The following is a 27,883-nucleotide window of genomic DNA, read 5'->3' on the forward strand; positions in this document are numbered from 1 at the left end:
GCCCCTAACATCAGGGAACTCAGGGCTGGAATGATCTGCACCCATCAGATGAGCTATAGCTGAAATATAGCAATTCCCTGAACACACCATTTCAGTTGCTATTCCCCTGCTCAAAAAATCCCTGTAACACTAACATGCTGCACCTTTATGACTGCTAAAAGTGTGGGTTGTCTGCTCTCATTGGCTTTCTTTACAGGTTTTCAAAATTGGCACTGTATAGTTTTGCAAATTTACTATGCAGTTACACAATTTATCAGGGACATGACAGAGTAACACTTTGCACTTTTAAGATCTTGAACTCATAAAGTGTTCTGGGAGCATTTAACACAAGCATCAGGGAAGCTCCACAGGCACCTGCCCATACTGTGTTGTAAGACTTCACCTACAACGCCCCATTGCAAGGACAAACAGTCCTTGTGTTACAGTAGTGTGACATCCTAAAAGCATTTTGAAACTTAAAAATCCAACACACCTCAGAAACAGGCATGTTCATCTTCATACACTAGATCAGGTACAAGAGAGGAACAGTTTTTGTAGAAGATCTTTTATTTTGAAAAAAAAATATTACTCACTGTTGTACAAAATACACCTAAAACATGATGTTAAGATAATGTTTACACAACTAGAGTTTGGAAATGACCTAGTTGAAGAGAACAAATCTGCATAATTTTTAAGATGATTTAAGACAGTAACAATCAGTGAATTATTCATTTTGAAATATTTCATTTGTATGCTTTATACAAATGTGTTATTTGATACTTAGTATTTGCAAACCTTATGTTTTAAACAAAGCTGTCATTCACATGATTAGAAAATATACTGTAAATGAAGTTTTACAGTTCATTTTTTAAAAGCATTTCTATCATCTTTCTACTCTTGGTTTTACAAAAATAGCTGGTTCAGTTAGACAACTTTATTTTTTAAAAAACAGAAACAAATAGAATTGATTCCAAATTTGCTTCGTTTTAAAAAAAATGAAAGTAACTAATTATCTACATTCTTTGAAATGTAAAAAAAAAACAAAATTAAAGCATATAATTTGAATGTAAATTAGAGCAGAAAACATTATTTTGCTTTCAATAAATTATTATTTTAATCCAAAAGTGGAAAGTTGACAACCATCTACTTAAAATAGCTAAAACCAAGAACAATTACATTAAAGCACAAACAAATTTTGTTTTTTGAACAGTAGTATTATATTTTTTTTGAGGAAAGAAGCCATGTTTCTAAAGGTTTCTCTATGGCCCTTCTCCACTCCCCCAAATTTCAAAAGAGTACATTCTGCTATTATCCTAGGTCCTTCTGAACTGTAGGATTTTAATATAATAATTAAAAAAAAAAAACATGAAAAGCGGAAAAAGACTAACATTACCTTAAAAAGTCTATAGCCAACAACTAAAGATAAAGATAGGAGACAAAGAAACAAGATCACTAGGGAACAGATCTTCATGTGGTATAAAGTCAGCAGAGCTTAATTTGCATCAGCAAAGCTATACTGATTTATACTAGCCACAGATCTGGCCTTTCCATGTACAGCAAAACTCATTTATGTTAGTGATAAGGAAGAGTAGCTTCCAAAAGAGTAGTGTTAGCATTTGTTTCTAATAATAAAATAAGTTCATAATACCTTGGTTCTCATCTAATACTTTGCTGCTGGTGACTATCACTTAGCACCGGCAGTAGATATAGTGTAGGATGAATTCGCCACCACTTTCAAATGATAGGTTAAAATACATTTAATGTTGGTCCCTGAACATTACTAACCACAGCTAGTTCCTATTAGATGTATTCTGAAGCCCATTTATAGTGTGAAATGCACAAAGCTTTTAAAAGTACTATTCTATAACTTCAGCAGATTTTCATACTGTCATGGGTTTTCAGTGGCTCTAAGTTGTATGTGGAACTGCCATCACCAGAAGTCAGCAGCTGTTGTGCGCTGAAATTCAGTGCAATGTGACTCTTCATTGTTATTAATTATTCCTTTTATAGATCATTAGCTATAGAAAATGTAAAAAGTATCTCCCTAAGGCATATGTTTACAGAGCAAATCCTAGAAGCAGAATTACAAAACCCCAAATAAGCAATTGCACCAGCTTCTCATCAGCAGGAAGACATTCTTTGAAAGGCACAGGAGAACCCCCGGGGTGCAGTGTGCAGACTGCTTCACCAGGAGAGCAAATGCTAAAAACATACAGCACCTGGGAAGCAGAGGCTTAATTTCAGAAGTGGCTCATGACAATCCTCAGGTCACACTACTGGCATATGCCATATGTATTACACAGTTCTGTGTGTGTATATACATATATATACACACACACACTGTATATGTATGCTTCATCTAGTAAAATACGAATGGGATTCAGATGATTTCTGCCAGAGGTCTGTGTAAATGCATACCTCTACAACCACCATGCAACACACACAAAACAGACAGTTTGCCCAGGTATATTTTTGCATCTTAAACACAGCTAGCTTTAAAACATGTTATTAATGTGGTCTATGCTCAGTCCATTTGGGCAGCATCTTCTGTCAGTTCTACTTACAGAGAGAAACAGTTTAATGAAGTTCATAACAAGACAAGTCAAAAAGGCAGTGGTAGCTATGCAGGACAACATCTTGGCAATGTTCATTATTTCTGTAATGATGCTATGTTAAAACTCACAAGAAACTGAGGTACAAACTTAAGTCAAGTAAACATGAGATTCGTCTTGCATTCATTAAAGTACAACAATTATCCCTGTTTTCTGATTTTTTTTAATCTCTTATTTCCTAAAAGAAAAATATATACTCGCATACAATGCTGATACCCTATTTGTTGATGCCATAAATCCCTCAGGATAGCAAGTTTGATGGGTGGTAACCCATTAGGAGAAAAATATATTTTTGAATATTATTTTACATATATACAATATATATATTTAATTTTCAATCAAAATATAAAGTTTTATAATGCAGTCGTATCTTTTATTTTATGTGAAAAATGAAAAGCTGTTTTGTATCTCAGTTCATATATGTTAGAAATTAACAAGGTATTTCATATCCACCAGTAATATTTTTGGTTTTATTTCCACAGAATAAAAAGAAAACAAAGAGACAGTGAGTAAAAAAAGCTTTCCTTCTCCAAAGCCAAATACAATAAAATTTTCAAGCTGGATAATTAGTTAAAAGGAAAAAACTTAGTTTTGTATTTTAAGTAATCACAAAGAACAGGAAATGTAATCTAAGTAGAAACTAGCATTACTATATTAACACAGTTTGAAGAAAAAAAAAGTTTTGACTCCCTCATTTTTGATGGAATGTGTCTAGCAGAGAGAAAAAAATCTACCGTAAATTTAAAGGAAGAGTTACTTAGACTCTCACAACTCTAAATTAATCCTGATAAACCTCTCCCCCAGAAAGAACACAATGGAAGAATCTGTTGCGTTCAACTCCAAAATATCTAATATCACAAAAGTATGACAGCCACTTATTTACAGGTTTTTTTCAGCACTGTGAAAGGCACATTTATCTTTTTACACATGTTTCTGCTAATGTCCTAAACTTGGGTTCCAGCTGATCTAAGAAGTCAAGTGCCTCTTCTTCATGCTGGTCACTGCAGCAGCCTACAGAACCAGCCAAGGATCCTTTTCCTTCATAGTTATATGAAAGGAGATAATCTTCAGAATGTTTCTGTTCTTCATCCTGTCTGCATAGGTGCACCTTCTGCATAGGAAGAGAACATATCTTATTATTTTCTTAAATTGTTATCCTAAACATATTGCATAAAAATAATTTCTTTGATTTACCTTTCATTGATTAATTTTTAATCAGAGTGTGTCCTCTAATGGATTCCTATATACAAAAAATGCACATGATTGGTCTATATCATTCAGACTATAAAATATAAGTATTTAATAAAGAAATCATTTCTATTAATCACGTATGTAACAGTAATAGAGGAAGAACTTGTTTAAATAACCTGTCAAACAACTAAAATCCACTTGAAATTAAAAGTCTGATTTACACAACTAGTGAGGCAAGTAGTAAAGAGTTTTTGATCTCTAAAGCATGGTGTAACTATAATGCTAATGCTCTACATACATTCCTACATTATTGTCAAGATAAGTATCAGGTCTTAAATTAGTACAAAGAAAGCAGTTAGAATAAAAGCAGATAGACATTCTCAAAAAAAACAAAACAAAAAAAAACACACACACACAGAGAAACCTGAGTAAAGTAATTATTCTAAATTAAAGTATTCTAAATGAAAAATAGCATTCTGCTTAAAATTTAAGCCAAGCAAAGAAAGTCTGTCTATGTCTAAAACAGATGAAGGATGATTTTTTTATTTAAAGGGAGATATTCCAAATGGGAGTTAGGGGAACAAGTAAGAACAAGGGAGAAAAGCTTTCTACCCAAATACATGATTTCTTCCTTGAAAAGGTTGTATACATCGATAATAATGCAGACTCCAGGAGACCAGTATCAAAATACTTACTTCACCTAAGCGAGGATGTGTGAAATTATGCCATTCTGAGTATGAATATCTACACGTATCCACCATAGGCTGTCCTCCTCCTTCTTTGACTGATCCCAGAGTCTGATGTCCACCTCCCTTGATGGATTCCAGAGTATGCCCTTTTCCTTTTACCATTTCAAATGTTTGTTGATCGCCTGTTTTTATTCCATATCCTCCTTGATCATTTGTACTTTGTAAAGGAATTATATTGTGATCCTAAAAAAACCACACATTTTTTAATTCACAAGGATAAACAAATCAGGAACTGTTAGTACTTAAAATTGAAGAGTCTCAATTTTTGCTTTGTGACATTTTGTACAAAAAAATCTATCCTCAGTAGTGTGTTTACAAAGATCAGTGATCCTTAGAAAAGGTTATTATGGCAAAGGGAAAAAATCTCTGCATTTAGATATTATATGAGATGCAACAACAATTGAATATCACATAAGATATCACAGAAAAGTAATATTTGGTTCACAAAGTCACCTACTTGTAATCTGTTAAGTCAGGTACACAGTTACAAGTGTAAGCGTCATTCTGTTTCATCACACGTTAAGTCTGTACACTCAGTCAAACATGGAAATACTACTATGGGATCACCTCAATAAAGACTACATACCAACTTATAAGGGCACTAAGTTATGCTTCATAGACGACGAGAAATTTGAAATCTGTCAGCATTAAGATAGCTTTCTTGTTTTTCAGAGTGAGGTAAGCTTGATGTTTTTAGTGTAATCTCCTAATTCTAATTTTTTGGGACTGGAATGGGGAGGAGAAGGGGCAACACCTGAAGACATAAATCCTAGTGTATACACACAGTCCTGGGCTGGACTCTATCTGTGGTACACAGAATCTCAAAATAGTTTAGTTGCCAAAATGAAGAACATATTTACTGAACACAGACTGTTCAATTATATTTTTTCTACTGGCTCAGCAATCAACTTTTTTTTTAAGAGGAAGGCTGGAATTGCACATCTACAAAAACTATCTGCTAAATTTAATATTCCTTCTCCAAGGAAGAGCAATGATGATGCTTTGCCATAAGCATATATTTAGCATTGGCAAAACAGTAAATTTTCATCTGATCTCATTATTGAAAATGACTGAAATAATTAAAGTATCCATCTAAAACTTCCAACCCAAACAGCTAAAGTTTGGAAGAGTTATAAGCAACTGGGAATAGGGTTTTGTAGTAATAAGATAGCATATATTTAAATATGTATGGTACTACTAACTCTGCCTAAAGCAGAGTTTTCAAATTCTTTTTAAATGGACAAAGTACATCTATTGATCCCTGCTTTCTGTTGCTTATTATTTCCTTTACTAAATCATGTATTTGCAAGTATTCCCCTATTCAAACTGAGATGCTGTGGGTATATTAATTACATGTTTCTACCTTGAAATAAATACGTAACTCACCATCACTTCTTCTCCTGGAGCTTCCGTATTTGAAATGATTAAATTGTGATTGGCACAATCATCGGTGACTTGTCTGCGCATTACCCCAGAGCCAGAACAGCCACAAATTGTAATCAAGATTACTATGGAGAGGAAGTAAGTGAGGAAGATACTATAAATTTTATCTCATAAGGATACCTATTTTTGACTGATAATGAATTTTGTTGTATTAGTCTTTTCAAATGCTTAAGCCTCAAGTATGATTAAAACAATCGTTTCTAAAAATACCAATCCATCCACTCATTTTTTTCAAACAGTAAATGGAGTTTTCACTATATTCTTGAACTACTACTTTCTTCTAAAATGCATCTTGGTTTCTCTAAAAGAAATGTAAGCTTTCTTTCTGAAAACACTCCAAGACTGCAAAATTGTATTATATAGGAAATAAACACAAAATCAGGTTGAAGAAAATAATGCCTTACGCCTACATGAAGATTGTATGAAAGACCTTTTTCATTTATTGATAAGCAGATGTTAAATTATGTCATAAGGAACTAGTGTGTAAACTACTGTAGTACTGCACTACAGTAGCTTAGCTACTGTAAAAATACTGAGCATTCTCGCAAAGACTCAGCCAGAAATGAGTTTGTAGAAAAGAATCATGAACAACTAATACCACTCCTAAATGAAGAACTGGACATTTCATTCAGAGAACCACTCTTTCCTTCTGTTTTCAAACCAAAAGCTTAAAAACAAAGCCCAAGAGGAATGACTCAGTTCTGTGTAACTGCCCACTGAGCAATATGATCTCTGATCATAAACTTATGAGGTAATTAGCCTGGAGTCACTTTCAAGCTCATTTAGCTGATGCAAAAAAACCTACCTATCCACAATAAAAGAATGAGTCTGTCTCAGTAACACAAAATGTATTTAACAGTTTGGTCTACTATGGAACTATCTGACCTGTTCTCCAACATTATGCTGGCTCTTGTAAAATTTACTGTCAAATCCAGTGCCTCAGAGTCTCAATGTTTTAGTCCATGAAATACAGAGGATCACCAAAAAGCTCTAGGAAACAGATTTCAGCATTCCCACAGAATGTAGAATGCACTTTCTTGGCCTTGCTAACATGAACATACAGAACATCTTACATAAAATGTACTTAAAAGAATTAGCAAACATTCACACACAGTAAGTAAGACACAAGGACAAAACTAGAGCAAGAAGCATGTGATGCCAATACAAATAGAATAGGTGCCTTGAGTCAGTGATGAGGGCTACATGAGCCTGAATAGAAAGAAATGCTTCAGTCAAGTTCAAATCGAGCTCTCTCAGCATATTTTAAAACAAGCGTTTTGTAATTCATATTGAAAGAGTATACTTACACAGCAGTAACAGTGATCCTAAGATCATTGCAAGGATGGCCCACACCCCAAGAGTAACATTTGAGCTAGCTCTTGGAATCACACGGGGGATCTCTTCGTTGCAATCACTTGGAGTATCACAATCACAGTAATTAACTGTTACAGACGTGACTCCTTGCTTTCCTCCATTATCAGACACACTTACAGGAATAGTGTACTTTCCAAATGGAATTTCACCTCTTGGTGCAAGATATGCTGATTTATCTGCAAAAAAGACGAAAAGAGATCCACTGTTAAGAGTAACTGAAAATCCTCTGTCCCCTTTCACTTGTTATCCCAGTCAATTTCCAACAGTCCAAAAAGCATCCTCAGTTACTAAAAAGGAAGAGAGAGGTTCTGTGCAAAACTACACAAGTAGATTTTATCCTTGACATGAGATATAGCTATACGATTGTCACTGTAAGCATGCTCTTCCATTCTGGTATAGCTATATTGTTACTTTAAACTATTGTTTAAAGCTATCCTTAATGTGTTAACAGTAAACTACAAGTAGCATGCAAGTAAGTATTTGGCAGGATTTATAGTCTTCCACATGCTATTTCAGCACCCTTTTTAAATGTGAGAATTGAAAAGCAAAACCTATATAGCCTTCTGAAAATATGTGATCTGAAACTCTGAAGTTGATTCAGTTCATGATGGCAAATGACACTGTGTTTACTCGTAAAGACCATCAACTGGACTGGCAATTATTAAAGGATTTCTTATGGTCTGATTGGAGTAATTAATCCAAAAACAAATTAACACCGCTTCCATCCTTTAGCATAGGAGTTGCTATACTCAACGAGAAATGAAATGCATTTACTCTGTTGCCTTGCTAGTAGCAATGATTAATGAGCATGTGTTTTAAAGAAATGATTTGTTAAAAAAATATCTACAAGATGGCCACTGATGAACATAATGGTTGCTTTTTGTTCAGGTATCTGAAACTTTATGTCCCTTCTAAAATTTTTTTTCCAATTTGCCTAACATAAACCTTGAAGCTTCCAGATGGTCTTTGCTCTCAGACTTTGCTACCTTTTGCCTTTTATTAATGAATTTTTGTCATGAAGTCCCACTTCAGAACCAGACCCCTTTTGGGCTTCACAGTACAGCAGCAAATGTACTTTTGGTTCTTGATGCTGTCACTGGAAGAAGCCATTATCATCTACGACTTTTCACATCAGCGAATCTTAGTGAACAGTGACTCCTTTTGTAGTAAATCCTTTATCTGCTTCTATCAAAATTATCAAAATTAGGATAAATACATTACGGAAGGCAGCAATATTTTCCCCAAACTCAGCTGCAGCTAAAATGTGCTGGATGTCAGCAGTATTGAGAAAAAAAATTGCCAAGATTTTTTTAGGCTACCTCTGATCAATTTTAGGCGATGTTTCAGTTTCCCAGTCCTCTCCCATAACAGCAGCCTAAAAAATAAGATTGTATTTTTCTTTGGCACCATAGCCATTGCATTCCTAAATTCCTCTGAAGTTATGAGTGTATACTTTCTTTTCCAGAGGTATTGATGCTACTTGTTATATTGCCTTTCCGATGCCAACAATGCCACCTGGCTAACTTCTGGAAACAAACCATTTCCAAACCCGAACAGTTAAGACACAGAACACTTTGACTGTTTCCCCTTTATGAACTCTAGATCAGCAAATGAACACTCAGAGGGACTTAAGAGATCAGACCTGAAACAGGTAAGCCAACTTCTGTGATAAACGAGGCTCAGTAAATCTCCTACTTGTTACTGTATTAAACAGGTGAAGCACAGCCTTACTGCAAAGATGCAAGAACACCACTTGCAATGGAAGCTATTACTACTTTTTAAAAGTGCAACAGGATTCAGTTGAACATACCATTATGTCGGGTTACCTTCCATGAGGCAGACAAGCCACGGTCAGCCACACGATATACAAAAGGCATGCTGAAAGGAGACTCATCAGCATCCTGCGCAGTGAGGCAGATCGGCTTTCTGTCTCTGCACATTATATACTCTGTTTTAGCGATGCGTGGGTAATTCTTGTTCCCAGGCTTGATGATAACCTGAATAGTTCCAGTGCCTGTTTTGCCATCTGTGAGATAAAAAGAACTACTTTTAGTGCTTATTTCTAATGTGCAGTTATTTCTTTACTTCTAGTCCTAAGTGTCAGAATCAAATATAATCAATTTTAATACCTAAGTTTAAGAGTGAAGAGGAAAGCAGCTTAGATTTAGTTAAAAGCAGAGCAGGAATTTTCATAGCCCACTCTTTGCTGCTTCTACAGAGTCCTCCTCTTTGCTCGCCTGATCATACAGTGGATCATTTGGTTAGAAGCCATTAAATGGAATCAAAAACAGAAAGTGGGGAGTATGGGGAGGAACTAGTCTATGTTGCAGTTGGTTTCCTCCTCTGCATGTGCTATCCTCAAGGAAACTGTGGAGCTGTGGCACAGGAGGGAGGCAACAGGAAAGACAGAGAGAAAAGGAACAAATCTGCAGCTGCACGTTCTGCCTCTCCTGTGCATGAAACAGGCTGGATGATTTTTCGTAACAAGTCTGCATGGAAAGAAAAAAGTCAGAATTATCAGATCGTCTAAGGTGTAGTAGATCATTTTAGGTAGTTCAAGTTCACATACACCAGTTTCTTCTTGACTTGCTTTGAGTATTATTCATTTGCAGCAGTTTAACCTGGTCAAAACTAAATGTACAGAAGTGTATTTGTACAAATGGAAAGAGCACCACAAAGGAAAGGGGGTCCTAAAGCTCCATATTCTGTATGTGCACAAAATATACTTTGTTAAGCATGTCTATTGGTGTCGGGACAGATACTGTTTTAACAGAAGCAGCCTGTAAGTCAGCGGTAAAGGACGCTAGGTCAGAAAGAGACTCAAAAGCAGAAAAGGAAGGTCTCAAGCCTTTTTACTCCAGGAAGGAGAAAATAAATTACAATTCCTCTACCCTCTCCTTCCTTTTCCTATGCCACTGTTTGTGAACATGAACACCTTTCAGATACAACACCATTCTTTTTGTTCTCTTCCCTCTGAGTCACCATGTGGCACTGGGATTCAGCAGTGGAACATACTACATAATTAAAGTCTACATGCAAGAACTGAACAAGCTCTCCCTTCTAATTTGATTTTTTCTGATATAGGAATGGCCAATACTTGCAAACGCATACCAATGAAATTACATCAAGTCTACTTTTTAAAACTTTCTCTGGAGAGATCTGATGGCAGAGGTGTATACTGTATTTTCTTTATACACAATAAAAGCTCTAAACAATTTAAATTCATGACATTTAATTTTAACATGCAAGCTTTGGAAAAAGTCATATAACACCACAGATTTATAATTTTTAGCTATAATGCAACTTCAAAAGGTCTGCAATTTATTCCCACTGATATTTTAGCAGATAAAGACTAAATCCTACCTTAGGATCAATAAAGGCAAACTATTTTTCCTTTTTAATGTAAGATATTATAGAGTTAAAAGTGTGGGCTGTATTTCTTACATTTTTCTTTGATGACTGATTTGCTACATTTAGCATTTGGGAAGTGAAAGGTGTACTTAATCATCTCACCTAAACTATGTCTCCTCCTAAAATAGGAGATAAATACATATACGCAAAGCAATCAGAAAGAGATGCTCACTAAAGTTAAGTCAGAATCAAAACCTATTTTAGAAAGAGAACTTGAGTCCCTTCGATCAATGGAATGTGTAAGAGCTCATCACCCAGGAATATATAACACTGTTACAGAATTTAAACTCCTGAGGATGAGTATGAACCCGATAACATACAGCAATGAATACACCTGTTACCAGAGGTTCTCTTAACTTAGAGGTTTCCAAAAAGAAGACATCAAGAGGTCAAAGAGAGAGAAAACAGGAGGACAGCTGCAAGAGTAAGAGCTTCATATTTGAAAAATTATGTATGTCACTACTTCTCCTGTTGTCAACTTCAGGGCAGCCAGGTGCTATCGCTTACAAAGAAATAATTCAGTGGGAAAATACAGAAATAAATACAACAGCAAACTCTCTGGATTTCAATTTAATAAAACATTTTAAATGGGAGCAGATGTTTTTTAGAAATAAAACTGTAATTATGAGGGGAAAATTGAGAATTGTTCTCTATTTCTTAAGTGCTCACCCTGCTATATAATATTCCTTAGGCATTTGACATAGAGTCATCCCAGGGTACGATACTGGCCAAAGTGGGCCTCTGGTCTGACCATATATAGGTGTTCCTACATTTGATTTGCTCATGGAGATCTTTTATAGACCACAAAGGATACTGAGAACATTTGGTACTTACTTCTGTCTATTGCAAGGACTGTAATATTGCATCGACCTCGTCTCATATCTCCCACATCTCGGTCCAAGACTTTACTAGTTCTGATTTCTCCTGTTTTTTCACCTATGCTAATCCAATTACATTGGCCAGGTGCTATCCGGTAGCTGTTAAGAATAATTTTGTTGTTTAAGAAAAGATCTCAAATGAATCAATAAACAAATATGTACACACACACAAACACACAAATATAGATCTGGATATTTATATTTATACACATGCACATACACATGTATGCACACACACATACACAGAGCATCAATAACTATTATTTCCCCCTTCCCGTATCTCCCTTATGCTGTACTCCAAATAGCTAGTAAAATAACATTGTTTCATACCATATGCCTTCACTATTTCCGGTTTCTGGATCTTCTGCTAAATAACGCCCAATAAGTGTCCCCATCTGCTCACATTCTTTAACCTCCAGGCTGAGAAAACAAGGTTTGAATACAGGTCCCTCATCAACATCTATGACATGCACCACAACAGTACTGGTGCTCTGGGCAAGTTGTCTTGAATGTGGTGCTAACACGTAAGGGGCCTCGTTGTTGACAGAAATCACAAGGATTCTTTGCTTGGAGCTTTCATAATCCAGTCCCTGTAAAATAGATTTTTTTTTCCTCAAACCATTATAAAACTTGGTATTGTTTTCCCAAAACAATTATTAAATAGGCAAAATTGTAGAATATTGATTTACAAAAGAAATCCTCTATTCTTCTGGAATGTCCAGCTTAAGACACAGTAAAGGGACACAATTTTCAGAGAAAATTAAGTTCTAACTTAGTCAAAGAAAAGAATCTAAGGAGCTATCCCTAACAAGGTAAGTAGCGCCACAGCACAATTTTAGATTAATAACACTCTGCTAGTGGATTACCAATACAGGTGTTATAAGAACTAAGTGTGGTGGGGGATTTTCTCCTCCCATATCTAGCTGATCATTATTTTAGCTTAGTCAATCACGCTTCTTGTTATCACCTATTATGAGACTACACGATTGCAAATGCATCTGAACTCATGGGGCTGATCAGTAAGACCTTCTCCAAGGACACAGTATGTCATTAATAGAGCTATCTATATCCTAAAGGCATAATATTCTTCAGTACGCTAGAAAGTTACACTAAATATGCAGCTGGTTTAGTACACCCTGCACAGAGCTTTAGAAAAGCTTTATTTAAAAAAATGACTACCGGCAACAAAACATTAAATAAAACCCAAACTTAACCAGCATCTCTCTACATTGTCGTGTTTTACATCTTCAAATTTTAATATTAAACTTCTCTGCTCCTTAGAAGACATCTGTTATTTAAGTTTTAGCAGATAATGAGACAGTGAGAGCCTAAGGAACATGCCAAAGTACAAGTACAGTGGTCCTTGTTTCTAGTATCTGTAAAGTACCGGGTGTAACAAGTACCTAAACTTATATATAATCTTATATATATGTGGACTCTCCCACACCTGAGACAAACAAACCTAAAGTCACTGCCTTGCAAAAGAGAACCTGAAGAGTTTTATGCTGAGTTGGTAAGTATAATCAGCTCTCAGGAAGAAGAAGACTGGAGGAGGTGCCCATCACCCCCTCTCTGGCCATGCTTCCATTTCTATTAAAAACCCAGACATGGAACACTCCTCAGTTACATCCTAAAGTAAGTCTAAACAACTCAAACTGTGGAACCAGCTTAAAAATGCCAAGATCTTCTGCAATGATAAAATAAAGATAATTCCTTGAATCCTGCACACACAAAAATGAGTAGTAGTCTGGAAGATGAGTTATTAAACTTTTGTCCAAATTGAGTATCACACACTGGCCTAATCTGCAGTACACTTTGCAATCTGCCTCAGAATAGAGTTGAGTTTAGCAAGAAAACACAATTTTCCTGGTAGCTGGAGATAGTCATTGAATAAAAATGAGCTTTATATTATTGGTTTTAAAAGTGACACCACAAGACCCACAAATTTTCCTCCAGCATTCTCATTGTCACTTACCTTAACAACACACAGAATTCCTTCATTTGTGCTCCGGTCTGTTGTAATTTCAAAGGAGCGATCATCATTTCCTCTTATAATTTCAAAAACAGCTTTTGAGCCAGGTGAATCAAATTCATCAAGATCATTAACAGAAACTCTCAGTATTTCTACATCCACTCTGTTTTCTTCCACCCGTGCTTCATACTTAAAATATCAAAAGAAAATATTGATTCAAGTTAGAGAATACCATTCCACAATGGTATAATGCAGGAATGAAGGAATACTGTATTTAAATGAGACTACTTAAACCCAGAGGGCCAATTTACCAAGCTGGTGTAATGAGCTCTTTTGTTTTAATGCATGAGTGTATTTCCCCCACTCCTCCCTTATCGCCTAAATGATAACCCTTTCCTGTTAGCACAATTGAAATCTCAGCTCTTTTACTCTCTACAACTGTCACTGACATAATTAAGCCTGGAATTTTCCTTCCTGGAAAGGTAAATTAGCAACATTCCCCTGAGATGCTAATGTGTGTACAACATGATCAAGCAGAGAGCTAGAAAAGGTGATGGGGTTAATTAAAAAAACATATATAAACAAACCACAAGAATGAGAAGAAAAGCAAAGAAGGGTGAAATATGTCTCTACTTGTATGGCAGGGGATGAAAGGCTTTTTTCATTTATTTGTTTTTCAATAGAACTATGTTATTCTGTACATGCTCAGAAAGCACAAATAAGAGTAATTCTGAGTTAATATTATTGATAATATTATACAGTAGTGGGCAAAAAAGATAATATACATATATTACTCATGGATAGTTAACTCTTTTTGTTCAGTTTTATATTACAAAGTCTCCCATGGTGTTTGGTTTGTACCTATGCTTACCGAGGCATAGTCTCTGTCCTAGAAAGGTCACTAACTGAACAGAAATTAACCTAACAATTAAAGGTCAATATTTGTCCCTGGCATAAACTTCTGAAAACCAGTAGTCACAATTTTTAAGTTGACATGTGAAGGAAGAAAGGAAAGTAATTCAGAAGGACGCAATAAGCAAGGATTTAAAGCTGAGTTATAGCTATTGATGAACAAGTTGTTCAGATAGCATTTCTATACGGGAGAAAAAAAATTGGAATAGTAAAGAAAACCATGGTAAAAAATTGTTGCATCTCCTTCATTGACACAAACACGTTTTCATATGCAACACAGAAACAGCCAAACGATCAAAGGCAATAAGGCTATGGACATGCTTAGTAGTGAATCTTGCCCTACCTAAGTACGGTTTAATTACTGGATTTCTGAGATTATGCACTGGAGCAGAAGTCGTGAATGACTCATATTAGCTTCCCCCAACAGTCTTAAGGGAAGTGACTGAAAACGCCTAACATACACCAAATGGGTCTAGTTGTCAAACAACAGAGCAATCAAAATGGCAATCTCAAATGCTTATAAAAGAAGTTATATTGGCAGTAGGTATGTCAGGACATTAGGCTTCACATCTGCGGGACTACTGTGGGGAGATTAGAAAGGGGATAAAAAACAGTCATTTCTTTACCTTTTACGCACACTTAATTTATGAAGACTTACTTGCATGTGTTTAAAAGATGGTGCATTGTCATTTGTATCTTCAATTGTAATGACAGCTGTTCCCGTGGTACACAGACCAAAAGGCTGCCCTGCCATATCTCTTGCTTCAATTAATAAAGTATATTTGGATACCAGCTAAAATAGAATAAAAACATACAGAATTTTGACCTTTTTTTTTTTTAATCACATAGCCACACACAAGAGCATAAATAAATGCTTTACTCCTGCACCCCAACTCTGTTCTAAATTCAGCAGTTCCCTTCAAAATACGACAATTTGGGAACTTTTTCCCTTTAAGTCCAAAAGGAAAGTCAGTAAAATATTTCCAGTGGCTAAGCAGTACTCAGTTCAGAATCTACTGGTATGTGTAAGCCAAGTCCTATGTCAAATAAAGCTTTCTGCAGCACCCACAGACACCTTAAGTAGTGGAAGACATAATGGTGCACCTTCATCTGCTATCCACCTCCCTCCAGAGTCATTTCCAGTGGGAAACTGTTCTTTGGGTTTCCAGCTGGTAAGATGCCTCAGATCATGGCTGCTTTTTGTGAAGTTTTACTTCTCCCCTGTCTTTTATTGCAATGGGGAAGACCAGAAATGCTCCTGTGATCAGATTTTGTTTGGGCTAAACGTGACAAGGGAAGGCCTGCCATTTGGCAGGGTCTGGGCAGAAAGAGTCAGTGCTCTTATCAGTTCAAATAGGATCACTGATAAGCAGCCCACTTAAATCAGTAATTTGAGTCACAACAGCACAATACTTTCTTTAGCCTTAATAATACCTGAACAACCAAAGGGAGGAAGGAGGGAGGGGACACAAAAAGTGGGAGTTTGTGAATTAAGACATTAATTCTAGTTCTCAATCCCTGGAACTAACATTAGGTTACTTGGGTGGAGGAAAGAATTCTCCTGTTCTACTTCAGACGTTTATCTTTAAAAGATAGGTAGTGGACTCGTTTTTCAAGCTTTTCTTTCCTGGGTAGTCACTGTGATTGTTCCTGCAGTAGTCATGGTGATACTCAGCCACTGCACGCTTCTCTTGCTAAAGAAGCTGAACAGTATACCTGCAAGTACGCAGTTTTGGGATACACCTCACTATGGATTTTCAGCCAGGAAGAAAAATAAGTAGTCTAGAACACGATTACTTTTAACCTAGAAAAAGATGTGCACGTAGCAGTGTTTTGTTTCTAGAATAACTGTCGTATACCAGAAATTATTTTTAATTATGTATGCCTGTTATTTTTTCTAGTGCAAACAATTTAGCAAATAACATTACCCCCCCCAAGAAAAAAACAAATTAAGTAAATCTTAAACCAACACTGCTTTGTACCTTCTGTACTTGAAAACTATTTGATAAACTGTTTGTGTTTTAATTGTAGCTTATGTTATATTACTCTTTAGGTTTTACATATTAGAGATACTTTTATTGAATACAGGATGGCTGATCACTTCAAGAAAAGTTGGTTCACCTTCCCTGTAACAAGAAGCAGGGAGCACCTCTACCTGAGCTGCATTAAGAGGTGACAGTAGCTCATGGAATTCAGGAATCACAAAAAAAGAGAAATCCAGAGAGCTGTCAGGTGTCAAATGGGAGAGCAGCAGAAGGTTCCCCACCCAGGTTAGATAGAACATGGCAGATCTGCACAGAAACCCCTTTGGACGGAATACAGGTCCCTCTGGAAAGCTTCAGGAGCTCCTTACAGAGAATAACTGAAAGAGTAACCAAAATGTTTTATCTGGTGATTCCCTGTGCCAGGAATTCAGCATTAGGAAGCTATCTGTAAGCAGCAGATGAAAGAACTGCAAGAAGCAGCTAAATGCATCAGGTAAGAATCACCTCTCTGTCCAGCTGTGGTGATAATACACTAATGACACCTGTGTCACTATGTATACCAAATACTGGGGTTACTGGTGGAGTTTGTGACACAATGCGGTATTTCAATGTAGTATGTAGAGTAAAAGGTTCATCTCTGTCCTCTGCAATCATTTTTCCAACCATTATACCTGTGAACACAATAGAGAGATTTTAAGTTCCAGAAAATCAGTAAATAATCAAAAATTATTTGAATAGCTATTGTTATTTTAGATACGTGAAAATAGCTTTTCTGCCAGTAAGTCCTAAATGAAAATAGTACTGAAAAGAGTAAATAGTACTGAAAATACAGTAATAGTGTAAAATTCTCTATTTTAATCCTCTGGCTGTTTTTTTTTCCCTCCTTTTCAAACAAAACTGTAATTATTGCAGCTGCCAGATGAAAGAAAGAATAATCAAAAGAAATATTAAAAGGTTAGATTTCAATTAGTATTTTTGGCAGTGACTTCTGAAAATCCCAAACAGCTGAAAAGGAGCTGCTGGGGTGAGAGAGGGTGTTCAGTAATTTCTGACATGGTTCAAACTACAGCTCTACCTCTCTAGGACTGCTACCGTACTTCATCCCTAGTCCAATTAGTTCTGGAACAAAACTTCACTTAAAACCCATAACTCACCTGGTAAAAGGTGAAACAGCTCAGAGAATCAAATGTGACTGTTATTTTGGGGTGAATGTTAAGATACTTCCTTTTTTGGAAAACAAGTTAGACTTTCCTCACTGTACCCTAGCCTAGGAGATGAGAGAGAAGGGTAAACCAGCGTTTTTCCATTCCTTATTCTCTGGGTTCCACCCTTCTCCCTACCTGTCTTTTGTCCTCTGTTACACAGACACATGAAGTCTGTAACTGGCAAATCTCCCCTTACAGGTCTGGGCAGAAGGAAGCCTTTTATGCATTGTCACCTTTTTTCCACCCCAGGAAAAAGTCCTACCTTGTTTAATCAGTTTGGACACACTTTAAGTTTAATCAAAAGTGTTTTATTCCTTAGAATACTGCCAATTTAGTTGCTTAGGAAATGAATCTGTTAGAAGCTGCTGCTTTGTCAATCAAAACATCTTATGGAAACTGGGGATTTTGGATAAAATGAAAAAAAGTGTTCTGAAGTTCTTACACTATTTTAAGAATGCTGAGGCATCTCAGTTTTTGAAAACTTCTATTTACATATTTTTCACTATTATTGATATGGAATTTTTGAATTTCTAATGAATAAGAAATCTTGATGTCCTCTTGGAAAATTCACCCTTTGCTGTAAAGAAATAATCCTTAGGAAACTCCACTGAAGTTGAGTAAATGACAGGATTATACCTAGTCATACTCGTACATAACTGAACTGAATAACACTTTCCATGTTCACTGATTTAAACCGCTCTTACCAGGTTTGGAATTTTCAGGGACACAAAACTCAAAAAGATCCTGAGTAAAATATGGAGCATTATCATTATCATCCTCTATCCTGATAGTATGCACAAGTGGTACCTCTGGTGAATAACCATCAGGAGTGCTTGCAAAGCAAATGATCTGTAAGACAGAAATTCAGTAGCTCTTCACACTGAAGCACCATGAAGCATTATTACACTTTTAATTCAATGGAGGAGTCAACAAAATGAAACACAGTGTGCCAAGCATATCCTTCTCAATGCCAGGAAGTACTCCCGAGGAATTAATCTCATGTCTGTCGTAAGTCTTTTGCGGCTACTTGCACACATTTGTACTTTATTGTTCACTCTGAAGGGAAAATCTGAGATCTCAAGTCACTGTTGGGATTCACTATCTTCTCTTTAAGTGACCAATATCTTTTTCTTTGGGGCAACATGCTAGACACATTTGGTATGGGAACAGGCTCTTTGGCCACACAGAAGGGGAAGTGGCTGATATGATGAGAGCAAAACCAAAAAACTTTAACTGCTTCTCAACCTCTCTCCTTTCCATTCTTTCCACTAAAAGTACGTGAATTACTTTCCATCTTTCCCCCGACTCTGTCAAACAGCTTTTTCAAGTCTCTCAAACACAGGATTACTAAGTGTAGACGAAGTTACCTGAGCATTACCAAAGATGTTCCGTGTAATGATGCTTATATGCAAGCAGGACTATTTAGAACAAAAGCCCAAACAATGGAAGGACTATCTGCCCATTGCAACCTGCGATAATAGGTATTGCAAATTACTTGCCTAACTATTTAGAAGCAACTATTTAGAAGCAGTAGTTTATTCCTGCTAACTGCTTTCTTACGCTTCTCAGCCACTAGAGAGAGCAGTGCACCCTGCTAAACACCAAAACCAAACAGCTGGAGAAAAGGAAGCTCAAAAAACATAGCTGTCTGGAGTTTATCATGATTTTGTTTTAATGCAGACTTTTTCAACCTTGCCCTGAAAAACTTAGGGATTACTTCAAACTCTTCCCCTAAGTGATAAAAATCCAGTATTTCACTCCAGTTACATTGGAATTAGAATCTAATCAGTGAAAAGCAAAACCACTCTCAAGAGCTAGATGACTAGCTATTTCTTTATGTCACTGATTTCACTTCTCCAATACCAAAACACCAGAGACCAAAACAGCAAGGTAGTCAGCAGAGATATCTGATTCCATCTTGTCTATTCCCCATCTCCACTGTAACCCAACTTTGAAATATATGCATGACAGAAATAAAAGACATACGTAATTATACATACACAATTTAGGCCTGTACCTGAAAACTTGGATACTGTTCACGGTCTACTGCACGAGTAGCAAAGATATTTCCAGTTTCTCTTTCTATGTAAAACAAACCCTTTGGATCTTGATCAATTCCCGGTCCACTTGCAGAATAATAAATGGTGTAATTCTGAGCTGTGTCTGATTGGACCTATAAAGAATGATTTTTTAAGTCCGAGGAAAAACAGCAGCCTCGTTCTAATATATTCTTCCCCATTTCATGATCACATTTACTAGAAGCAGGAACACTTCAAAAAAATAAATAAATAAAACTTGATTTATTTCTAGTTCTTTAGCAGCTTAAACTTCACAGAGCAGGAGAACAGCTCTTCTTGTGACTGCTTTCCTTTATAATGTGCATGCATGAGAAGAGGTAATTAATCTATTTCAAACTCAGAAATGTTTAGTGCCACTGAACAATTAAAGAAATAACAATGTGCATGAAAAAATATATTTGATTTTGAAATGTAATCCCTCTAGAATGCTGTATGTATCAGGGCACATTCAGGTACAGATGGCTTATTATTTCCGTCTCTGTTTAAGAGATTTTTTTTCTTTGATGCCCTCATAGAGTTTAAGCTTGGTTGAAAATGTGGTTTGTAACCTAGTGAAGAAAAGTAAAACAAATGAAAAGATAAATGAAACAATCTATAATATAGTCCAGGGATATGTGAATTCAGATTGCCTCTTTGCATCTTGTTACAAGCACTGAGGAGGTAACATTAGCAGTTATGTATTTATACACTCCCCTCCACCCCCCAAATACTTTCCTTATCTACTGATTGACAGAAGTTAGGAAGATAGGATTAGCAGGAGAATGATTACTCTGTACAGACTCTGCTATTACACTTGTCTCTACACATCTTCTACTAGCCACTGTAATCTAGTGAAGGCTAGATGGATCTATGATAACTTTAGCTCTTGCATTTCTCCTTCATGCCTACTTATTTTGTTACATATTTTTCCTAGTAATATAGGCCATACTCAGTCTTAGTAACGACAGGTTTGCACATTAAAATCCAGAAAGGATGTAGACATGTAGGTAAGATCCACTCCCCACCTCCCAGTCTATGAAAACTTTTTCTAGACAACACTTTGAGTTGTTTTTTTTTTAAATTATGCTCTTCATTGAATTGCAAGCCAAAAAGCTCTCTCTTCTCATATTACGTCTTTCTTTTTACAGCTCTTGCCCATTTCTAGTTCATCCAAACTACCATGAGTGTGTTACTTCTGCTACAAGATCACAAGAGGGATAGTGAACAGGACGGAATGAGATGGAGGTATAAAAGGAGAAATGGCATCAGTGGAGAAGTCAAGAGCAGTCACTTCTGTTCTTTCAGCTGCCTCAAAGTTTGGGAAGACAGTTTCAGTGCAAATGAATAAGAGAAATTCTTTTTCCTCCAAAAAAAAAAAAAAAAAAAAAAAAAAAAAGCAAACTTTGCCAAAAAATAGTTTCTGTGAGTTTACAATTTTGTTACTAATGAAGAGTTTTCATTTTCTTGATAAAACATATGTCTGAACCCATAAATAGCCACTTAGATTTTATTACACAGGTCACATAGGAAGATACTTTGTACCATCAAATCAGGATCTGTGTAAAATATACCTGCTGGATTTGTAGCGGAAAAGGTCCGAGTGAGTTTTCTATCATAACAGATGGAATAGGACCCCACCTTCTTTTGGTTCGCTTGAGAACCGTATCTCTAGCATGCCTTGTCTTCTGTATCTGGATCTAGAATACAAAAAAATAGATAAGAATCAATCTATATATTCTTAACTGTGTATGCTCTTGCTTAATTACTGCTATTTTTTCCATCTTCTTTCTTCTCCTCTCCAGTTTTCCCACTGACCACTTGTTTTTCACAATCTTCATTTCTGATTACATCTGTCATAGGATCTTTAAAAGTTTTTTCATTCATTGTAATACTTCCTGCCAATAAAATCTGCCTTCATGCATCAAACATTACTTTTAAGATTCTTGACATTCTTGGTTAAGCTCCTTGTTAGCATCTCCTATTTCAGAAAGGAAGTCTAATGACTTAACCCACACAGTAATCAAGCATCGCTAAATAAAAATATATTGTACAACAGAGTGCTGTGCCTGATTATTTGAAGCTAATTATCCAATATGAAGTGTATTCTGTAAGACAGTATCCAAATAAATAAGGTATCTTCAAATTAGAAGCTTACCTTTTCTTCATCTGTCACCAAGTTAACATGTATTTTCTTTTCTATGTGTTCCTGAATGTCTTTAAGTAATATGGTAAAAGTCTTTTTCTCAGAAGACAAAGAAACAACAGATGTTGTATACACGGAACCATCTTCTAGAATTTTGAAGACTGGATCACTGGAACGGATCATTTCTGCAGACCGAAGGCATTCTTTCAAATTAACTGTAAGAAAAAATATTCAGACAATAATTCAAATAGTGAAACAGTAACATCCAAAAAAGAGTCCTCACAAAACTGAAAATCATTTCCCTAATTAAAACTTAAACTGACGTTTACTGACACACAGAGTTTTTAAGAATTTGGTCATTTTATATTTAAGCATCATTTAACCATCTATTAAATACAGATTCTAGAACCCATTTATGCTCCCAGATTTGACCAAGTTTACATTAATTTCCACTGTTGTGTACGTAAAGGCTGTTTCCCAAAGGACGCAGGTCCTTCATGTGCATCTTTGAAAAAGACACTACTGGAGAAATTCAGACATGAACTAATATGTTTAAATGTAAAAAAAATTTTAAAAAATTGCAGAAAAAAACCATTGCAGACATGCATTATGGGATCAGAAGTTATTACAGATATCTTGTGCTCCATAGCCCACAAAAACAGTGAAGATGATTAATTAATGCAAATTTCCATGGAGATATTACTGCTTGGAAGTTTTGCCTTCAGGAGGCAACTGATTCGATGTGATTTAGAAGTCCTGAGATGACCAAAGGCCTTTAAATTATAAGGCAGACTGATGGGAAAGCTATAGACCAACTCTGGAACAAACGACTGACAAATTTTTAATACGTACATAATAGAATCCCATGCAGTTGACAGGACATACAGGTAAGCTCAGCATGCTTTTCAAGTGTTTTTACTGTACTTCCTATCACTTCTGGATAAAATAAACATCAATGCACTTTACTCAAACTGGCTCATCAGCAAGCAATTCTGCACTATGACTGGAGAGAAGGCAAAAAATCAAGATTTTCATAATGATGAACCATAGTAGGACTGCAGCCCTAAGCAGAATGATTTGCCACCCTGAAAAAGACAAAGGTCAGAGACCTGAACTCTAGATAAAGGATCTTTGCAGAGAACATGGAGGTGTAACAGTGTGACGTTCTCAAAATCAGATCTCTTTTTTTCCTTAATACATTACAAAATCAAATAGCATATTTTTATCAAAAAATTATAAAACAAAAATTATTATGTACTAACATGCTTCAACAATCCTTCAACGATATGATATTGGATGGGGTCCACAAACATCAATGGCAAAAATTCCAAAGACTTGAGTGGATTCAAAATTTCACTCCATATATGCAGATGGTATTTTTGATAAAAACAAATTTCATTCATCTTTTAATAGTGTAAGAACAGATGGGAAGCACGATTTTAAAAATTACTTTCTTCTGTCCCTTTCTAAGTCCTCCTTTTTACTGCTCAATAAAACATCTCATAGACTTTCTAGAGCATTGCAGCAGTGACTTCTTCGTTAACCTTTACAGAGACAATTTAGTACTGAACAGTTATCACTTCTTCACTTAAAGCTGTCTCCAAGTGCTGTACATTACAGCATTGCATTTCCAAAAATACCATAAAAATTTTGGGTTTGATGGTTACATGAATCAACACTATGTTCAGTATGCTACAGCTCTGTGGCACCCTTTTCTTCAGTCTTTCATATATGTTGCATAAGTCAGAAATATATAAAACCTTACAACAACTGGGAAAATCCTGACTTATTTTACTATGAAGCTATGGCCCTTGTATCAATGCAAAATATATTCTCCTTTCTAAATAAATGTTTAAGGAACATCATTCAAGCTATGAAGGACTTGTTAAATGTTGTAAAAAAAAAGTGTAAATTCAGCATTATACAATTTCTTCCATGGCACTGTAATAACTTGATGTTTTCTTTTCAAATAAATCAAATTTAATTTATTTAAACAGAGGAATACTAATGACTCTGAGAGAAAATAAAACACCCAAACAGCTGTATCAACCTTTCCTTGTAAAATTTAACAGTAAGGTCAATGAACTTTCATTTTTAAAGATGGATTTGCTGAGCACTTGTGATTAATTACAAATCTGCATTTGGTCCTTCTGTAGAAATTTGGATTAGGATTGCAGATTTTCCACAAACTCCTCTGTTGTCCTGGGACTGCTATAACACACCTCTGAGCCCTTAAATTCAGTCTCAGGCAGCACAGACCTCTGTAGCAGCTTCAGCGCCACACCTTTAAAAACTGTCTGCCGAAGTCCAGTCTGAGGGAAAAGGAGAGAGAGAGATCTTTTCTGGTCTCTCCCATTCCTCTCAGTCTCCTACAGACTCCCCTAAATGGCAACAGCACGTCCCACCAGACGGAGCGCTCCCTGCGCTGGCTGTACACGTGCGCGACGCCTTTGCAGCTCGTCACCCCAGGACAGCTGGGAGGTCACATCTGTGTTTCACGCTGTCACAGAGCAGTAGCTTCACGGTGCTATGGCTGTGTGGGGTTTGTTTTCTTTTCTCCTTTTCCATTATCCAAATGACTTACTGACTTCTTTGTAGGACTCTGTGGGTTCTGGGAGCACTTTTGAATATTAAGCCGCTTATCTAAATACTAATCCCTAGACTCCAAACTTTGGAAACATTAACCTGACCTCTGTCATTCTAGCTTTAAAATACATGCTGAAGGCTGACAGTGGTTGTTTATGCAAAAATCAAATGGACGCACAAGGCCAGCGTTCAAATCCGTAACAAGTACAAGGCGTATCCTTCACAAAAAGGCTGATCCAGCTGTTTAACTGGCTGTCCAGTCACCCATACACTCCATATTAACAAAAAAAAAAAAAAAGGGAAAGAAAGAGAATCTCCATCTTCAGAAAAGGCGAAATGTTGTATTAAGATGGGCATCTTGCAGTTTCTCACCTCTGCCAACTAACGTGCCAGCCTCTAGTACAGATGGAATGTGAAAAATTGCTTTCTTGCAAGCTTCACAGCACAAACTCAATACCTACAAAAAAAAAATTTTTTAAAGGGAAAAAATACATGTTATTTTGACTTTAATAATTACAGTTTATGAAGCTGCTTTTATTTATTTATTTGTTTGTTTTTAACGCAAGCCAGTGAAAAGGTCCAGAAAGCACTATTTAGTAAAAAGCCAGGAAATAAGCAGCAGAGCATACAAAGCTTTAGATTGGAAATAAGTCCTGACTACCGCTCCTGGATCTGCCCATGGCTTGTTGGTTTTTCTAAGCTTATGGCATTGACATCAACAGCAAGAATTCCTTTCGACTAGAAGATTTCACCTACACTATTATTTTTCTGTACTTGGAAATACAAAAAGCAGCTTCACCATACACTTTCTCTAATAGCAATCTTGGTCATATGAAGTCCAAGGGCTCTAAGTATTCAGATTCAACTCTTCGTAACTCAGTTCAATGGAATTGCAGCGATGCAAAACATTAAAAGGACAAATGTCTCACTAAAACCACATGACAACACTTGCACTTGCATATCACTTTGCATGTTCAAAATACATTCTCAACAAACTAGTTAAATCTAGCTTCAGCAATTAGATATGACTAAAATAAAACAACATGTGTGACAGCAGTCCACTCCCATATAACCAGTTACAAAATGGGGTCCTCCTCAAAATTCAAATGATGCGTTAACTGAGTAGTAGATAACCAGATCCTTTTTACAAAAACAAGCATCTGGAGGTACAAAGATACTCTTCAGCATAAAGTAATTTAGTCCTGATCTCAATCTGTATACATCTTGCCTAGGTTTTATCCATATGTTTAAAATTGTAATCCAAAAATTACACAACCAATTAAACCAAGAAATAGAGAAATTTAAATAAATGTAATCATGCTTTTATACACATTTATTCTTTCAGGATGGAAGTCTAGCAAAAAGGAAAGTCATCTTCATTTTGCTGTATCTTTAGGACTAAAGATATAAAGAAGTAAAAAGTTAATGGCAATGTTGAAAGTGATTTGTGATGCAAGAATTAAGAAAATTTTAAATAAATACACTTCTTAAATATTTAAGAAGTTAACAACCTTTAGAAAATCTGCAATCAGTTAAAAAAAATTTGAAATGTGAAATTCAATCACTGCATTAAAACAATTAAAATACCATGCCTGCATCATAAAAGCTGTTGTTTCTTACATATATATAGATATGAAAATATGTATACATAAAAACCCTTTTAACATCCTTTTTCACATCTTAATATAATTGACACTTTTCTTATTTAAAGATATTTAATAAAACACTCTCCTGAAAGATGGTATATTAATTTCTAAATTATTAAAATCGCATAATCTTATTATACTATTCTAAGACATTTTCAGAATCAATGACATTTTGAAATATTGATATCATACTAGTCTCATGTATGAAGAGCTACTGAAGATTTAAACAAATTCAAAGGGTAGTTACCCGTGAATATAAAGGTATGTCACACAAAAATAATTTGCTATGTCCTTTCACTTTATACAAAGAAGACACTTGAGCAGCTTTTTTTTGGTTACTAGCAAGGGGAATTTCTTCTTTTTTAATTAAGTGAATGAGTAAACTCTGTTTGGGTTTCTTTGGGTTTATTATGAATATCCTGGTAAAGGGAGGTACTAGTGTGTCTAGAATAGTAACATTCTCATTAAAATGTGCATATCTAATGAATATAAAAATAATAAATTCACGGCTTCCACACTACTGAGTATTTTTCTTCCAGGCTCAAACTATGCCCTCTTTCTGTGCACGCAATGATTATGGGGAAGACAGGGGGTAAGAAACAACAGACAAATTACTTTCACTCATCCACTGGAAAAAAAAAAAAAAAAAAAGAGAGAGAGAAGGAGAACTCTCCCAGATAATGGATTTTATGTAGCTGATAATTATAGACAAATATAAATATAGTAAATGCACAGCAATGAAAATCGTTGAATTCTTTCAATACCCTTTCAGAGGAGCTTACCACGCACACAGCCCTTCCCACGGAAAAGGGACAGCCGTGCACGCAAAAGATAAGCTGAGGCACATTTCATTTTTTTAAATGAACAACTAGAAGTGGCATTTACAATGGTAGCATGCATCCACCTGTACCTAATCTCACGGGACGGTCCAAAAACTAACCTACAATTAGTCCCCCCCAAATAACTTAAAAACTAACCAGCGTGGTCCCTTCGCCTAAGCCACCTCCAGGTCACTTCCAACCCTAACAGCTGCTGTATTCTGAAAGGGGTTAATCGCATTTCCACGCCAGGGATGCGCCCTTCTTCACGCGCAGGCACCGGGCATTAATTTCAGTTTTTACTACAGTTATCCCGTCATTCAGCCCCTCCTGCACTGTCAGGTCGGAGCAGCCCAAACGCAGCCCTGGCCCCAGCGCGCAAGACAGCACCCTCGCTGCGCTGGGAGCGGACACTTGCGAGGGAAAAAGCGAATAAGGAGGTAGACGTCACCCCCACCCCCACCCCAAAAAAACCCCTTCTCCTCTGGGCTGAGCACCGCGGTTAACAACAAAATCACAGCGCGTAGGAGAAACGCCGCGGCGGAGACGGCGCCCCTCGCTGCCCTCTCTGCGCCGCGCCGCGCTGAGCAGGCTCCGCGGCCGCGCACCGCCGGCAGCGGCCGGCCAGCCCGCTCCGCACTGCTCCGCGCCGCCGAGCGCCCTCACCCGCTCGCTCGCTCACTCACTCACTCACCAGGAGGCCGAGGAAGAGGCGCGGGCCGCGGGGGGCTGCAGGGGCCATGGTGCGCGCGGCTGCGCGGGACTGCGCGGGAGGGGGGGAGCCGCCGTCGATGCTACCGCGGCGAGCGAGTGCGCGGTGGCGCTGCCGAAAGAGGCGGAGGTTGTGTGCCTCCGCTTAACTCCGTCTGTCCCCTCCCGCCTGCCAGGGAGGCGGCCGGTGGGAGGGTGGGACCAGGCGCAG

At 36.7% G+C, this 27,883-nt stretch overlaps 1 protein-coding gene across 3 annotated transcripts; it reads right to left on the reverse strand.

Moving 5' to 3' along the window:
- Positions 1-2,937: 2,937 nt before the first annotated feature.
- Positions 2,938-27,883, reverse strand: LOC112991917 (desmocollin-2). Of its 3 annotated transcripts, XM_026114738.2 has the most exons (17): positions 27,656-27,882; positions 24,870-24,954; positions 21,924-22,126; positions 21,340-21,465; positions 19,729-19,884; positions 18,416-18,560; positions 17,011-17,177; positions 15,180-15,314; positions 13,613-13,798; positions 11,968-12,227; positions 11,594-11,736; positions 9,159-9,374; positions 7,282-7,524; positions 5,918-6,039; positions 4,478-4,714; positions 3,786-3,831; positions 3,565-3,702 (listed from the first exon to the last, which is right to left on the reverse strand). In XM_026114738.2, exons 1-16 carry the CDS (start codon positions 27,701-27,703, stop codon positions 3,796-3,798), a joined length of 2,508 nt encoding a protein of 835 aa, XP_025970523.2. In that variant the 5' UTR covers positions 27,704-27,882; the 3' UTR covers positions 3,565-3,702; positions 3,786-3,795. The 3 variants fall into 3 exon arrangements, with proteins under 3 accessions (XP_025970522.2, XP_025970524.2, XP_025970523.2); XM_026114737.2 differs by lacking the exon at positions 3,786-3,831 and having other exon boundaries at positions 2,938-3,702; positions 27,656-27,883; XM_026114739.2 differs by lacking the exons at positions 3,786-3,831; positions 24,870-24,954 and having other exon boundaries at positions 2,938-3,702; positions 27,656-27,881.

This window comes from Dromaius novaehollandiae, chromosome 2, assembly GCF_036370855.1.
Source record: "Dromaius novaehollandiae isolate bDroNov1 chromosome 2, bDroNov1.hap1, whole genome shotgun sequence".
Classification (NCBI taxonomy): domain Eukaryota; kingdom Metazoa; phylum Chordata; class Aves; order Casuariiformes; family Dromaiidae; genus Dromaius; species Dromaius novaehollandiae.